The following is a 17,563-nucleotide window of genomic DNA, read 5'->3' on the forward strand; positions in this document are numbered from 1 at the left end:
AGTTAGTTTTGTGTTCTTTATAATGCTCAACTCTTCAGTGCTCTTTATAATCTGAATTCTCTAACTTTGGTCTGTGCATCAGAGGTGAGGTTTGCTCTGGTGCTGATTGGACTGTACCTCAACATTTGGCCACAGAACTCATGTCAATTTCTTTACCAGGGCAAGTTCTACTCTGATAAATTCCTTCTCACTCACTTCAAAATGAAATTAAAAGACTGACTAAATAAAAATAAGCTAAACTAAAGTTATTAAGGCCATTGATTTTTTTTTCTTTCCAAAAAATGGGGCAGTAAATTAGCAAAATCAGATTCCTTGACAAGTGATAGAAAGGAACTGCTAAAGAGATCCTACTCAGGATTTATGATCTGTGTAAATAGAATGCATGTTTAATTGACCATACTTGCAAGGCTTATAATCCCCTTCCTTCTCTTGGTGCATAGTGCATCTGCCACCAAGAAACTTGGTAGTTGTAGGTGGGGTGTAACAAACAGTGAATTCTAATTAAGAAAGAATACTTCCATGGGCTTCACAAGAGAAGGAAAATACTATCACCAATGACATAATGCCCAGAGTCAGGGAGCTTCTGTAACTGCTGTAGCATTCTCAATTGCACTGCTACTGAAACTTCTGACTGAAAAGGCAGTGGTAAACTCAGAGACTGACATTTCACCATAGCCACAGATTTTATGTATATCATAGTTATCATTATCATCCTCATGGCAACGCTGCTCCATTCTTATAGCCAAATTCACTCTAGTGAGGACTTTGCACTAACTTTTGCCTTCCATATATATAGCTAATTAATAGTAACTTGAAAAGAATGGTATTTATATAAAGAAATCAGGTATTTTGGACCCCAGAATTTGTTCAAACTTCCTTGCCTCTTCACCATCCCTTGTTGTCTAGGAATGGGTAGGTATAGTAACTGAAGTAGAGTGAGTTATGCCTTTAGAGAAATGCATTCGATGGCATACTTCTGTATGGAAGACTTCAATCACCAGTTGTCTTTACGCAGCATTTCCACTGTGAGGATCAAATGCCATTCTGGCAGTTGATGTACAAATGAGAAATCTAGGAAATCCAGAGACATTCAAAGGATTTATTTAGGTCAAATATTTGGTTTCGTACACACATTTATATTTCTGCCAATCATTCATGTTCTTTAAGTTCTTTTCCCTGCAGATACAGCAGCAGTTGCGATGGTGCAAAGGACATCAGAGATGGCCTTAAATTAGCTAGCTAGGCATATTTTGCTTCAGGATTTTCTGTCTGTTTGGTGGCAGTGTTCATGCATTGGCACAAAGCACTCTACCCAAACTGTGCCTCAGCTTACTCAGGGACCATGGTTCACACATACCTGGGAGCAGTATCTGGAAGAGGAAGAGGTTAGTAGCTTCATAAATCACATCAGGGAACAGAATAGGTGAAGCAAGAAACTGCTGGTGTCATGGGGAGGAGCAGATGAACAAGATGACAGGTGGTTAGCATGGCTGAGGGCTCATAGTAGACTTCCTAGGGTTTGAAAGAGACAAAGCAGAGGACAAAGACTTGGATTAGGATGGAAAATCTCTGTTTGTTATGGATAAGGGGGTCTGATATTTTGGGGGTTTTAATAAGATTTCAAAGGTTCAGTATCGAAATAAATGAATTTTTTTCACAACTCATACCTCCTTCCCCACCAGAATGTTTTCTCATATGATATTTAGGGACAGTGTTAAACACAAGTGAAATAGATTAAGAAATGAATGTAAAAGAATCAATTCTTTTGAACTGTGGTTGCATAATGGAAATCGACTGCTATGAATGAACCTATGTTCAGAAGTTATGAACAGCAGAGCTAATGCACTGCCATGAGTTCATCTTTATTATTGCATTACACCTGAATCAATTGATAAAGTAGCTTCTTTTTAAGGCTAGGAATGGCACTTAATTGAATAAAAGTCAATGTAATTATATTAGGAGAATCCAACAGTACTGCTGACAGCGGAAAAGGGACACTACTGAGCAGAGTGCCAGAACTGGTCTACACATTTCTGCACATCGTTTGCCTGACAGATATTATGGGCTGGTACATACTTTAACTAGATTACTGATTGTTGCTGCTGTAAGTGAGAATTTAATAAGGGAGGCATCTCTTCTTATCAGAGCATCAGCAGAGTTTGCATCCTTACACTGGTCTTTCTCCAAATGACCTTTGTCTATCTGGGGTTTGGTGGCCCCTCTTAAACATGGCAGTTTATACTTATTTCTTCATTTAATGAATGCTGAAGTTATTTTCACTGCATGCCTGACTGTAGTTTTTCTCAGCAACAAATCAAGGAAATAGTAAGCACAAATGCATGGAAGCAGCAGTTAAGTATCCTGACTAGCTTGTATGCTGAAACAAAGTCCCATAACACAGGAGTGAAGAGGGGAGAGCAGGGAAGAAATTACAAGTACACACGTGAGTACTTTGTGAATAGTTTGCAGTTAGCCTTATGATGATAAGCACAAATGTGCTTTTATGGTCATTTAATAACTCTGGTCAGTGTGGACAGGCCTTCACAGTAAGCGTTTCCTGTACTGCACTTAGCAGCTTTACATGGAGCTACATTCTATCTAAAACTGGGAAGGCAAGGGACCATCAAGACTACTGTTTATCATTCATGTATGTGCACTGCATGCATCTGTTCAGAACTCATTTGTGGATAATAATGGGTATGGTGTGAATATGCTTTGATTAATTTGTTTTATGTTTGATTGAGTCAGTATCCATCAGAACAACAGTAAAAGGAATATTACAGCTGACATAAACCAGGTTCACAGTCAAGACTTTTTTTAAAGTCTGTGTTTTATTGGTTTCAGATTTTTTTTTAAACCAGATATGTCTGGATTGGAATGTGAATTTGTTCTCTCTCTCTCTCTCTCTCTCTCTCTCTCTCTCTCTCTCTCTCTCTCTCTCTCTCTCTCTCTCTCCTCTCTCCTCCCCCTGCCCCTTTCTTTCTCTTTTCTCCTCTCCTCTCTCTTTCTTTCTTTTGTGATCTCAATTTAGCAAAAGATTAGAAAGCTGATCTTATCTCAAGGTAAGCTTAGCCTTCCTAAGTGTAGTGTGGGGATATGCATAATTACACTATGCCTCAAAAAAGCAATGGTGCTATACTTGCTTGTGTGAAAAGAGTGTTTCCTATGTGGGACAAAAGCAAGAAATACTCTCCACTTTTTCCACCCTTACCCATACCTCTCAACTGTCTCTCATTAGGAGAGAAATCCTCTGTTCTGGACCACTCCCTTACTGGAATAATTGCATCCAAGCCCACACAATTCAATCAAGCTGCATTTCAGTGTCAGTTTTATGTCGGAGAACAGTTACCTGCATTTGCAGGTGAATGGGACAGATTAGTTATATTGCTGTTTGTTATGTGCAACTTAAGTTATGTGCAATAGATAAATGAACCACAAAGAAAGTGTTAGAAAAGTACAGAGATTTACTCTGCATCAATTAAATCTTCCTACATTTGCATTTGCTTTATTTATTTGCATTGTTTTGCTGAACCATGTTTTGGACTTCAGTTGGTTGAGAGGTATGTTTCAAAGGGTCTGTTAAAATAAAAGCTTCCAATAAGGAAATACTGCTAATAGTTATTGTTCCTCTTCTCCCTTTTTTGTTAATGTAGGACCTGAATGTCTGTAAAATATTTGATCATTGTTATGTGTTCCCATGCCAATTTTGTACCTAGTGCTTTTTGCAAATTAAGCTATTCCTATGTTAAAATTCTCTCTTTCTCTCTCTTTTTCCCCACCTTCTTCCCACTCCCCCCTCCACCCCCCCACCCCTTCTCCCGCCTCTTCTTTTCCCTCCTACATTTGGGCTCTGATCTGCAATTTATAATGGGCAGACAGACTGGTGAGTCTGCATGTTGTAAATTGCGGGTTTGGGTCCTTAGCTTGCAAAGAATGTTATGCAGTAGAACTTTGCTAATTCCTTTTTTGCTGACTCGAAATTCAAATCACCCTCCAAAGAAACTGAATAAATATTTGTCATTTCCTCAGCAATGCTGCACATTCTGAAAACTGAACTCTAAAGTTTTCTATTACTGAAAACTTTACACTGATTTCTTATACTTAAGCACTTCAGCATAATGAGCATGTTCTGTGGTTAGAGGTCTTTGATGTCTGTCATGTTTGTTGGTTGCATCATTAATTCAGAAAATGCAATTTTTCAAAGAGGGTTTCCTGCTACTACTGCAAGTCAGTGAGGTTCTACTGCAGTGGATGAATAAAGTCAATGCCAATAGTGGAGAGTAGAATGCAGTTTCAAATATTAGGCTATTTTGCACGTTTACTAACCCAAAGGCTTACATTGTTTGCAAATGTAGAGCGTTATTTCTTGAGAGCAAAGGCCTAGATCCTGTAAAACACTTGAAAATCTTTTAATTTGCAGCTCTGGGGATCTGGTCTAAAATCCGCTTCTATCAGTGACAGTTTTCCATTGTCTTGAACTTCAGCAAATACCTAAACCAAACCCATGCTTAATTTTTTTTATTTGGAACAAAACTCTCACTGCTATTAATAGGGTTTTTTAAACTGGACCTTACACTACTTGAATCAATCAGCACCACATACTGACAGTGCAGGGAAAAGGATAGGGAGGACTGGCAGTGACAACTTAAAAGGATAAACTACTAACTTTGGCCAAGATTTTCAGAAACTTACATGTAGATTTCAAAGACTTGTTCTCTTAAACCCTTCAAGTCTTCTCCACCTTGGTTTGGCCTGATTCTGAATCCCTTTATACAATAATTAAATTACCAGAATCATGACCTTTGACAATGCCTTATTTGGTTACTGTTAATTTACTCTCCTCCTGCATTTCACTTACAGAGTTATGCAAGTACATATATACAAATAAAAACGTATTTTTATGTATGTATGTAGGGATAAATATCTAAAGACATGAATCCAGACTAAGAGATAGACACATATACATACATTAATATTTTTGCCTCTTGAAGAGAAAATAAGTCAGCAGGGATTCAGGAATCGAGAAGAGCATTTTGTATTTTCTGCTAATACAATTTATTATTTTGTAATTTTCAAACAAAACGGGCTGTAGCTGCTGTTGGAGACTAATGTTGAGGAGCAGCAGCTAACAAGAAACACAATAAGGGGGGAATTTGCTTGTTTCATTTAGTTTTTATGCTGCAATTTATTCACTTAAAGAAAGAAATTTCCAAGCAACATGGATAGGGGACAATTTTTGTGAGAAATTATCAATAAATCATGATTTGTTTAATGTATGTTTAATCAAAAATACTGTACATTTTTCCTTTTCTCCCTTCCCTCTTCCTTTCCCAGACACAGTGCTAACATAAACCTGCACCGTAAACTGTTGACCAAAGAACTGGATGACATGGGCTTGGACACTTCACAGCCTTCTCTTAGTAAGGACCTCCGCGATGAATTTTTGGTGAAGATATATGGCACTCAGCATCCGATGGGGCTTGACATAAGGGAAGACACCTCCTCGCCTGCTGGCACTGAGGATTCCCATATGAATGGGTACGGCAGGGGCATGGCAGAAGACTATATGGTACTAGACCTGAGCACCACCTCCAGCATCCAGTCCAGCAGCAGTATCCATTCCTCAAGAGAATCTGATGCAGGAAGTGATGAGGGTATTCTCCTGGATGACGTCGATGGGGCAAGTGACAGCGGGGAATCTGCCCACAAAGCAGATGCCCCTGCCTTAGCTGTAGGTATGGGCACCGATGTCCCAGGATCCCTCATGTTCAACAGTGTTTCGGTGAGCAACGGTGGGATAATGTGTAACATTTGCCACAAAATGTACAGCAACAAGGGAACCCTCAGAGTGCACTATAAAACAGTGCACTTGAGAGAAATGCACAAGTGCAAAGTCCCTGGGTGCAACATGATGTTCTCCTCTGTCCGCAGCCGAAACCGGCACAGCCAGAACCCCAACCTGCATAAAAACATTCCTTTCACTTCAGTAGATTAGGTCAAGGATGGACACAGCATAATGCCAGAGAGGGCCTACTACACACTACATCTGAACTGCCATACACAGTCTCCATATATATATATATATATATATATATATATATATATATATATATATATATATATATATATGTGTGTGTGTGTGTGTGTGTGTGTGTGTGTGTATGTATATATATACACACACACTTAAATATACATATATATATATACTTTTTCTTTTCTTTTTTAGCAAAAGAAAGAAACACCAGGTGCTTTTTCCCCTTTTTTTGGTTGTTGGGGTTCTTTTTCCCTTTTTTTTTTTAAATAGAAACAAAAATGTAGTATCTTTAATTTGGGGGAAGAGATCCTTCATAAAAAAAAAAAAAAGAAAGAAAACAAACAGACAAACAAACAAACAAAAACCCAAACAGAAACCTGCAGCTGTCCCTAGTTCTGTTAGAATGTTCTTGGTCATCTCCAAAGAGACAGTTCGTTCTTCCCATAACTTTTGCCTGAAAAAAAAATAAAAAAAGAAAAAAAAATAAACAAAACAAAACAAAAAAAACACACAAAAAACACACAAAAAATTCCCCCAAAACCACAAAAAAATTGCAAACAAACAAAAAGAGAAAGAAAAAACTATCTACTTAGTTGTCTTTGTGTCTTCTAAGCATTGGGGATAACGTTCTACTAAGCATGGCTGTTACACTTGTATATATATATTGAGCCTTGACAGGCCTATGATGTAAAACAATTGTATTGATGGTGGTTTAACTCTAATTTTTTTGCTTAATTTTTACAGTTACATTCAGCTGTTAGATAAGCAGGAAAAATAGTTTGCTGCCTAGTTTTACTCATTTATGTTAGCTTTAATGCACATTTTTAAAAGAACCACGGTCTTGTTTTAACTACCTGCTAGATATAATACAGAGGTGCTGGCATGCTTTACAGTACCTGATTTGATACAGTTTTTTTGTCTTGTACTATTACATAAATCCAGTCATGCACTTTTTCATACACTACAAGGGGATGTGTAATAATATCCATGCTTTTTTTTTTCTTAAACTATTGCCATATTTTCAGTAAGTGTCTTTAAAAAAAATACACTTAGATTAAAGTGATCTGGTCAGTATGAGGGCATGAATGCCAAACAAAGAGTATTAGTGTTTAGTGTTAATACAAAAGTGCCAACTTTGCACACATTTTGAAAAAAGAAAATGTAGTTATTCACCGTAACCGCAGTTGTAGTTTTTGGACTACATACAGAAAAATACTGGGGAGGCAAATGGGGTAAAGTGAAATACAGAATTCTTGGTGCTTTTTTCAAGTGCCAATTATTACTAGAGACAATAGTGCATCCTTATTCCTTATACACTACATTGCATAAAAGAAAAAAAAAAACCAGAATTTTGTCATGTGAACCAGTAGAAATGTTTTTTTGTCAAACATGCATAATATTTGGGGATATAAATGCTGATACTACTTGTCACAGAACAAAGATGAATATAATTTTGTGTGCTTCTTATTATAGCCTGGATTTTTGTGGTGTTTTAAAAAAAATCAAAACAAACAGGGAAATAATGTTAATTATGTTGTTCTGTAAAGTTGTCTTTTTTGCAATGGAAAGTGCTGTAGTATGATTAAGGCATGTTTTATAGAAGCAATCAAAAGAAATTAACGGCAGAAGCACTTAGTAGCTCTGAAAACATATGCTGGACTTTTTATTGGGTAACTCTCCCTTTGGATAAAATTAGAAGACTAAGAAAAAGGATGTCTAGTTGTGTTAATGTTTTGTGTTTCACTCACATGATTTGTCAGAAAATAACTAAGGTCCAAGAAATATAGTGAGCAAGGAGCGAGCACAACCAGGCGACAGGGAAGGACCAAGCAGCTGAAAAAGGCAGAGACAAAGGAGGCTGCCCTCTGAAATTTTTTGTTTCCGGTGTTTACACATGTTGCTTGAGCTGGTAAACCACACTGGCAGCCTTAGTTACCACAACATACTGACTGAGGGATGGTATTTACTTAAGCTCAATCTACAGCCAAAGCCATTAGTATGTGTGTTGTAGACTCTTTTCTTTACAAAACGAATAACAGTAACAAAAGCAAAAACAAACAAACAAACAAACCCCTAAGGGATATTTCAGCATACAATAAAATATTCCTTCAATGAGAATGTGTTCCTTTTCTGTATTTACTGACCCAGAACATTATTCTTCTTAGCAAAGAGTCAGAAATGCTCCATTGTTTCAGCTTGTTGCTGTATTGTTTTGCTGTGCATTTTGATTATTCTTACTTTTTATGTCCACTTGAGTACTTAATTCCTATTACATTTTCTAGAGGAAATTCTTAGTATAGATTTCCTCCATTTTAGTACTTTTTATGCATTTCAGTATTTTGTTTCCAGAAGTAGGAATCAATATCTAATAAATCAGTATTTCCAGTTGTAGAAAATAAAAGAAAAATATTTCTGAATGAATTCTCCCTATGTTCCTATGAGTTACAAGCCTCTGCTCATTTTTTTAATCCTGTACACTCATGAAGCCCTGAAAACATTTGTGAATTCCACAGTAACTATAAGGAAACTTGGCCTTCTGGTTTAACAAAAAGAAACTTTATTGCAAAAAAAGTAAGCTATTTCACTGACTTTTTTTCACCTTTTTTATTTTCTTTAAAATCTCAACTACTTTGCTTTGTTGAGTGGAGAGATCTGCTTTGTTTTGTTTTATGTTGTGCAAGCTCAGTGTGTTTGCGAGAAAGGGAAATTAGAACAATAAGGGTGCATTTTTCCAAAATACATAACCTTTGTAGTGTTACCTGTACTGCAATCTCATCTCTCCTCCCAGGCTAATGGGAAAAAGTAATATAGAAAGTCTAAAAAATAAATAAGAACAAAAATTGAATTATGTATACAGAAAAAACCCCACTCTTTTGTAGTATCATGATATAAATGAATATAATTTTTAATGAAAAGCGCATTTGAGGTATATAAATAATTCCTAACTGAATGAATTACTGTTCAGCATTCTTATTTCACTATCATTCTGTTAGAGGTCAAATGGGTTTGGTGAGCTTATTTGGAAATTTAAGCATCACCTGTAGATAAATTCAGCAGATTATTGAAATGGAAGAAAAAAACCATCTGTTTATTACACAAAATTGAACAGCACATTCTAAAAAGTAAGGGAAAAGGGACAAACTTCCATAAACTGCTAGAAGCTCTTAAGTCCTACTTTTAATTTCATTCAGATTTGCTTAAGCTATGTAGAAAATATCATCGTTTTCTTGTAGACAGAGCACTACTCACTATTACTTTTAGGCAAATCTAGGTAAAACTAGTTTCTTCAGCATAAGTGATACTGTTGTCAAAACAGAAGGGCGTTTACACTTATAAAAATAATTGAATGGCATTTCCCTCCCTTCAACTTAGCATGCATCTCTATGCGAATCTGTATTTATCAGAATTGTTCTTGTGGTGGAATCTGTATTATCTGAAAAATTCATAAAGGGGCTCTGGCATAGTAGCTTGGTTTTACTGAAAGTAGCATTTCTGGGTAATTTCAGCAGAGACCCAGAGTGCAGTAAGAATAATGACCAAACATCTCATCTCTTCATCACAGAACATGGCCTGTAATGGTGTGATGACATGATAAGTATTGTGCAGTTGCTTATGTTATCACGAACTTGTGGCTATCCCTTCAGTTTCCAAACCTGTCCATCTAAACCATTTTGAAAGAATTAGACCAGCTTTGAGGAAGAGACTTTTGCCTTTACATGGAATTTGTTCCTTCTTTTTTTGGTTCCTATAGTTATTGTGGTCACTCTTTCCATAATGTTTCACTGTTTATTCAAGGCAGTTGTATTTTTCTGTAAATATAAAAAAAAAAAGTTTTGTCTGCAACTAGAAAATAACTGTACTGAACCTCCATTAGAAACAGAATTATTTGTCTGGGGGTTGTTTAGGATTTTTCTTTTCATTGTGAGGGTTGGGGGGTATGGTGTGTCAGGAAACCATATGTTAATGGTTAATCACTACATATCTTTTGAAAAACTGTATGAAAAATTGGAAGGAAAACAGCACAGTCAAAGCACAAGAATGGAAACCATGAGTTTTAACACCCCTGGTAACCCCTTCTAGCTTTTTAGTCTCACATGTATCTTATCACATCCATTTATGTTTCAGTCTGTTAGACTATCACTAATACTAATATGATTTTTCCCGTAAGTGTGCTCCTGTGAGGACTAATTAGATGGTATTAGTAAAGAGCTAATTTAACTCATAAATATTTTTGCACACCTTAAATATTTAGTCAATTTTTCTGAGCTATATCTCAACCAGGTATATTTTGTTACACCTGAGATTTTAACCTTGACTTTTAAATTGTAGCTGATGCTGTGATGATAATGTAGTCATGCACACAAGGCAAAAGCACTCTGTCACCAAGTCACAACTCAATTTTACAAAATGTGAAAGGTATTATTAGCACATGGACACTGCTTTTAAAGATCTCTCAAAGGCTTTTCATGTCTGAACTCAAAAAATTTGTATGCTTACTAGGGATCTGTAGATACTTTACACAGAAGAAATTCTGCAACATATTTGTCATGGGTAAACTGCAGTGTATCTTCCTTCCTTCCTTCCTTCCTTCCTTCCTTCCTTCCTTCCTTCCTTCCTTCCTTCCTTCCTTCCTTCCTTCCTTCCTTCCTTCCTTCCTTCCTTCCTTCCTTCCTTCCTTCCTTCCTGGAATCCTGGAATCCTGGAATCCTGGAATCCTGGAATCCTGGAATCCTGGAATCCTGGAATCCTGGAATCCTGGAATCCTTCCTTCCTGGAATCCTGGAATCCTTCCTTCCTTCCTTCCTTCCTTCCTTCCTTCCTGGAATCCTTCCTTCCTTCCTTCCTTCCTGGAATCCTTCCTTCCTTCCTGGAATCCTTCCTTCCTGGAATCCTTCCTGGAATCCTTCCTGGAATCCTTCCTTCCTTCCTGGAATCCTTCCTTCCTTCCTGGAATCCTTCCTGGAATCCTTCCTTCCTTCCTGGAATCCTTCCTTCCTTCCTGGAATCCTTCCTTCCTTCCTTCCTGGAATCCTTCCTGGAATCCTTCCTTCCTTCCTTCCTGGAATCCTTCCTTCCTTCCTTCCTTCCTGGAATCCTTCCTTCCTTCCTGGAATCCTTCCTTCCTGGAATCCTTCCTTCCTTCCTTTCTTCTTCCATCTCTCCCTCTCTTCTTCCCTTTCCACCTCTCTTCTTCCCTCGCTGCCTCCCTTGTTCCCTCTCTCCCTGAAAGTGTACTTTATCTGCCTGTTCCACAAATTTATACATTCTCCATCTCCTGTATGTTTCCCATTTCATCCTCGAAAAAGGAACAGTTTAGGAAAAAAATTTAGAGTCAGGTTCTGCGAATGAGCTGCCAGCAGTGGTAAGGACCACAGTTGATTTGTTCTAGTACATATAATAGGAAAAGGGGCTCCCCAGGATGCACTTGAGTTTTCCTTGAGTTTTAGCCTTTTCAATCCAGTTAAGGATCTAACATAGCTAAATATATGGGGTAGGAATGTAAAGCAACAAGACAAGGAGCTATGTGGGTATAATAAAATTTCAGAAATATGAGGTAATTCGAGGTCTGATCTGTTCCAGAGACAGGAACCATTTTCAAGACCAGGGATTTAGTTCCAAAAATTTCTCCTTCAATGTGTATGAGACTTTGTAATCAAAATACTTGATATGGACCCATTTTTCTCATGGTGGTCATTAAGGATGTCAGCTGCTGTCAGAAAATAGGGCATATTTTTAGAAATGAATTTGTACTCAAATTCTGTAGGACATTTTTACAGCAACATTGGTGGCAGAGTAAATAATAAGGAAGGGAAAGTGTATGGTCAAGGAGCGCACACATGCTTGTCTAAGTTTTTTTGCCACATACATGAATAGAACTGTTACTTCTTCTGCAGTCCCCAGAATGTTTTTGTCACTTTTCTCTTTGGCTTACCAGAATTACTCTTTTCATTTGAAAAGAGAAGTAAAGGTGTCTGTACTAAGGTCAAGGAGGCAGCAGGAGTTCTCTGTGGGGAAAAGGTGAGTGGCAGACACATGATGGCAGCTGGTATATTTCAGTTCTTCCTTAGTTGTGTTTTTTTTTCTTATGTAGTGACATAAGAAAAAGACTTTGCTGCTATAGTAACTCAACAAAACAGTGACTGTAGTGCTACTTTCCTAGATAAGCATCAGCATATCCTGCTGTTGCCACATGATGAGTTGGGCTTTTTTCTCCTGTTCTGTAGGGACATAAAAGGAACTCTTTTCCATACCCATTTCTACTTCAGGAACAGAGCAACATCATATGATGGACTGAAACTTTCACCCACATGTTTGCCCAGATACATGTCTGTTCCAGTCTCATGGTTTCTGTCTCTTCCTGCCAACACTGCAGCATTATCACTGCCTTTAAAATGGCTGTAACAGAGTGAAGCAGCAGCTATTTTACATGAGGAGTATTATTAGGAGTCTGTAGTTAAGCAGTCTTGTGTGGCTTGTTTTCTCTGTTCAAGTCATGATACTGAATGACAGCTTTTATTTTTTGATCAAGGTATTGATCATGTGTATCCCTATACTGTTGCTGTTATGTTTGGCACTGACACTTAAATGAAAATGGTTCTGGACCACCAAAGGGTTAAAAAATGGACATGTTTTTGACAAGTCCTCTGACTTTTGCCAGTATTATTGTTCATTATGATGACACTGTGTTTTTTTAAATAGCAGCTGTAGTTGTCATGAAACTATTTTCCCATTCCTCTCCTTTAAAGTGTGATGTTGTAAATTCATGTGACCTTTCCTGCAAAGAATAAATATTTCTTTTTTTATATAAGATCTCAAGACAAGGCTTGTTTTGTAACAAATAGTGGCCCATTACAAAGCAGGAAAAAAACTGAGCTGGGCAGAAAGAAGCATCAGTTCAATTTCACCTCATATCTTTCTAATAACTTACTTGTCACTTTATTACCTTCCAGTAATGTGAATGCTGCTGACAAGACTGTCACACTAACAGCAGACAACACCCTCTCTTCCTTAGCCCCAGCTCTCCTGGCTACTTATTGCACTGGCCCTGAAGGGACACAAACTAATAGTGTGCTTTCAAGTTCAGCACTTGGCCATCAAATATAAAAGGATGTGTAATTGCCTGTTTATCCCCTGTGAAGGCGAAATTGAGTATAAGAACCAGGCTTTCCCTCCCCATTCCCTAAAACACACACACACACAGACACACAGACACACACAGAGGCATGCACACACGTCTGCAGTGAGTGAAGTCCCATCTGGAGCACTTTGATGTGTCTTAGGGAAGCACAGGGCTGCCACTGGCTGCTCTATCGAGCTATCAGGTAGACAGTAACAAGATGGCTTCTTAGCAAAAGATCAGCTGAGAAATACTGTCTGTAATGGCACTTTTATCTGCTTATGTAGCAACTAATTGCTTTGTATTGGCATAAGCCATACTGTGCCTGCTAGAAATAGTTGTTTGAATTTGCTACATGTCTTGTTGCACAAGTTCAGTGCCAAACAGGATGTGCAGTCTATTTTTTAAACTGGTTTAGCCCATCCCTGGGTGAATTTCAGAGCAATCTCATCCTCTTGGGTTCCTATCATGACTGCCAATTCCTTACATCCTATTCTACTGTGATAGGAAAATCTCCTGCTGAGGACAGTTTGAACTTCTGTAAAGTGTTAGATAAACATATCTGAGACACAGTCTACTGTCCTCATGTAAGAAGGATGTTTTTCTGATTTATACCTTCATTTGCAAGAACACTGCTAAAAGTACAAGCTCCACAAGTGCTTTTCAGATAGGCCATCAGAAGACAGAGAGTTTTACAATGAAGTAACTTGAGAGCACATGCTATGTTTTAAGAAATTTTGAGTGCATGAAAGCCAGTGTACCTGTCTGCAGTCACTCCCCTTCCATTTTATTTTGTGCTTTCTGACTGCTGAATAGCAGTTGAAAATCCAAGTAGGCAGAGGAGATGCTGAAGCATGCTTTCCTTGCAGAGTCTGCAGCATTCCCATGCTGAGATCATAACGCCAGTCCTGTGTGTACCTGTGAGCATTGGGCACTGTGGGTTGAACAGTGCTGGCAGCCAGTACAGCACCAAAATATCAAACACAGTTTTCAGACAAAGCCCAAGACCAAGAGACATAAACACAACCATTTTGGAATTTCTTGTTTTTCATATCCTTGGATCAATTAATGGCATTGGTTGGCTGCAGCACCTCTTTGCTGGTTCCGGATGCTAATGCTGTCAGCAGCACTGTGTGGTAATTTGTTGTTTGCTGCAACAGAGGTGATGGTGCCCACCATAAATTTGCTAAGGTCTTTTACCAGTCAAAGGTCACTGATCTTTTCCATCCTTTTCCTTCCGAGTTCATCAGAAGCTACAAGGGTGAAACCAGCAGACAAATTCCTGAGGCCTGTTTGTATCAGAAGTCTAAAGGCTGAGCCCAGACTCTGCTCCCCTGTCAACTCCATGTGTTCATGGCACTGATGGAGGTTGAAGCAGCCGGATGAGCTGACCTGCGGTGATGAGCTTGGGCAGCCTTCCTTGCTGTACCATTTCCAAAGCTGTTTGTGGAAACTGAGGACTTTCTGAACGAAGAAAACATTTGTGCCCTTTGTGCGCGTTTTTGAATATGTGTGTGAGTGTGAATGTGACAGATAAAAGAGGAACAGACACAGTGTTAGAACAAGGAGACTTAAAATGAAGATTACAAGTCAGCAAAATTATATCCTTTCCATCACACTTGTATAGGTATATATATACAAATTTCCTCAAGCATTTAAATAGTAGGAAGAGTCAGGCAGCAAATGTCTAATATGTAGAGAGGATTTTCAGGTGTTCTACAGATTTTGTACATTGCTCCCTTCTAACCTTTGGAGACAAATATTTTAGGAAAATTAATAAAAGCATCCAGGGCAATTATATTTCTAGAGAAGAAAGAGAGAGCAAGACTAGCTAAGTGATGCATAAAGATTTTATAAGGTATCCATTGTCAAACAAAAGGTTGAGAATGATCAGAGGATAATGCACAGTTAGGATGGCAAACTCATAAATAGTTAATCACAACCTGTCCACTTCTGCCACGAAATGCAAGAGGCTACGAAGAGCAGCTCTGGGGCACCAGTGGCAGTTGTGGGAGCACGTGTCCATGCCTGAGTGTGGGAGCATTATGCAGTCGTCACATCTAGATCAAGATGTTTTCACATCCCCACCACCCACTGTACCCCTGCCACCACCAACTGATGGGGCAGAATGCATCTCCCACCAATTACACCTGTGAAATGGTACGATAGCCACATGAACTGTGATTCTAAGGATGTTCTTCCTACTTTACCTAATGACTTACAGAATAAATAGGGACACCTAAGCTGTACAAAGGCAGAGTTATTCATTATTTTTCAATTATACTTTTACATTAAAGTATTAATGTATTTTTTTTAACAAGTACTTGTGCAACTTTCAGCCATTGTCTTTAATTTTCCTATTTTCTTTACCACCCCTTCTCCTTTCATTCCAATAGAGTGTCCCATTAAATTTCTCTCAGAAAAGTAACACATCCTCCTAGTGTTCTTCACTTGGGAAAGTTTTATGCATTCCATCTGTGGAAATGGTTACTGTTTGTAAAGTGGCAAGATTAATAAAATGGCCACTGTTATGTGTGTGTGTTTCATTTAGCTATTTGAAAATACAAAATTCAGCATGCTGCTTTTTCTTGTGCAAACTTTGGTTCTTATAACATGTGGGGCTCCTTTCCCAGAACATGGCTTGTTTTTGATGGGCAGCATTTGTGTTCTCAGTTCAAGCCTCCTGCCTGTCTTCCAGATTATAAGCGTGATCTGTGTTCCAGTGCAACAGGTGTGCAAGTAAGTTGATCTGAACCTGAAAACAATCTAAATTTACCCCAGCTGAAATTCCACATGCTTTTACTTACCACAAACAGTTCACTGCAACCTGTTTGTACCTATGCAAATAACTCATTGTTGGGATGGCTGAAGTGGTTTGAAGTCTCATTGTTTAACTGAAGGCTCTTGCTCACTGTCACAGTTGACATTTTAACAGCTTTTAGTATAGAAGGTCAAACACAGTGATTTCCTATATAGCTGTCTGCTGTATTTCAGTTCTCCTGAACTGGAAAGATGGGAACTGGGGGACTCACTTGGAGATGTAAACTGAGATAAACTGGATTTGAACCTTCATGTATTTGGAAGTTCTTAGGGGCATGGCAGTGCATTCAGTCCAGATGCATAAAGCCTGGAAACTCCTTTCTCAGTAGGCATGGGAGAGCTCACTCAGCCTGGCTACAACCCCCTGTGCCAACCAGCGATGCACCAGCAAGGGGTCTGCTGCATAGAGAATGGAGAGCTGGCTGAGGGCTGGCAAAGCTGGGCATGTTCAAGTGGACTTTGTCAAGACGTGTTCCTGGGGTACCCCTGCCAGGCACAGGAAAGAGTGGAGTCGATGCCTGATGGACATTTTTACCAAGGTCTTTCTCTGTTTGGAATAGAGGAGACCTTTCATTTTCACTGTTTGATCTCAATGTGAGCAAAATGTCAGTGCTCTGCTGTCCTGCCTGCAGAACCAAAGCATGCACTATGGAATATAGCTGTACAAGGGGATACGAAAATTTGCATCATGTTGATCTAATAATTGTGACATTAGTAGCTTCATAAATATTGTATGTAGTCTAAATAAGTTTTTTTTCCATTAAATTGACATTTCTGTTCTTGTATTTTCTGTACTGTAACAGTCCTACATTATGTCTTTTGCATAAAATGCATAAGGTTTTGGGGATATAAATGGAGTTTTACTCATACTTTGTCCAAATACCTCTTGTAATTTGTATCAAAATTCTTGTACAATTTTTATATTAAAGATTTATCAGTCATTGATCTTTTTGTGTCTTTGTCTTTCATTTCTTCATTTTTCACTGGTTCAAGCAATGCACATTTGCATGGAAGGACATACAGTCCTGGAAATATGCTCACCTGCAAAGTTTGCACATGGCCTCTTGTAGTTTGAAAGCTGCACACTGAATTTAAGAGTATTGCATACTTCCCAGAAATTGAATAGGTTAAAGCTTTTTGGAAGGGAGATAATTGTTTTTCCCTCTAGCTTGTACACATTTCCTTAGAAAAGTCATACTTAATGTGGCCTCCAGAAACTTACAGCCACACTAATTTAGTCGCCTGAAAAAAAACCTTGAGATGGACATTGCTCATACTTAAGTATGACTAACAGATGAAGAAATGAAAATGAAAGATCATGCCAATTTGATGTCCTAGCTCAGTCTTGTTTTTTTGCTTTCAAGGCAGAGGTACACAGTTCACTAATCTCAGTGTTAGGGTTGGAATTTTCTCATGCTTTAAAATGGTGAGGATATTGGCCAAATGTATGTCCCCACCAAACTTTATCTGTAAATCTAGGCCTATAACACAAAAACTTATCACCAAAGAATTCAACTTGGAGTCCTTGGGATTGGCTTCGTGCTCCATGCTGACTAGAAAAGGGTGCAGTGTGTGAAGATGTTTCAAAAACC

General features: G+C 38.3%; 1 protein-coding gene across 13 annotated transcripts in view; it reads left to right on the top strand.

The window, feature by feature from the left end:
• The window catches only part of BNC2 (basonuclin zinc finger protein 2), a 330,274-nt gene extending 313,546 nt beyond the window's left edge, over positions 1 to 16,728 (top strand). For 9 of the 13 annotated variants that reach the window (XM_079330760.1, XM_079330757.1, XM_079330759.1 and 6 more), the window contains one exon: positions 5,335 to 6,117. In XM_079330760.1, coding sequence (XP_079186886.1) covers positions 5,335 to 5,995 — 661 coding nt within the window. In that variant the 3' untranslated portion in view covers positions 5,996 to 6,117. Of the gene's footprint in view, positions 1 to 3,031; positions 3,063 to 5,334; positions 6,118 to 14,401 lie in introns of those variants that run through there. The other 4 variants (XM_079330755.1, XM_079330754.1, XM_079330762.1 and 1 more) reach the window with 4 other exon arrangements.
• Positions 16,729 to 17,563: the final 835 nt, after the last annotated feature.

The sequence above is a fragment of the Erithacus rubecula genome (assembly GCF_903797595.1).
Source record: "Erithacus rubecula genome assembly, chromosome: Z".
NCBI classification, from domain to species: domain Eukaryota; kingdom Metazoa; phylum Chordata; class Aves; order Passeriformes; family Muscicapidae; genus Erithacus; species Erithacus rubecula.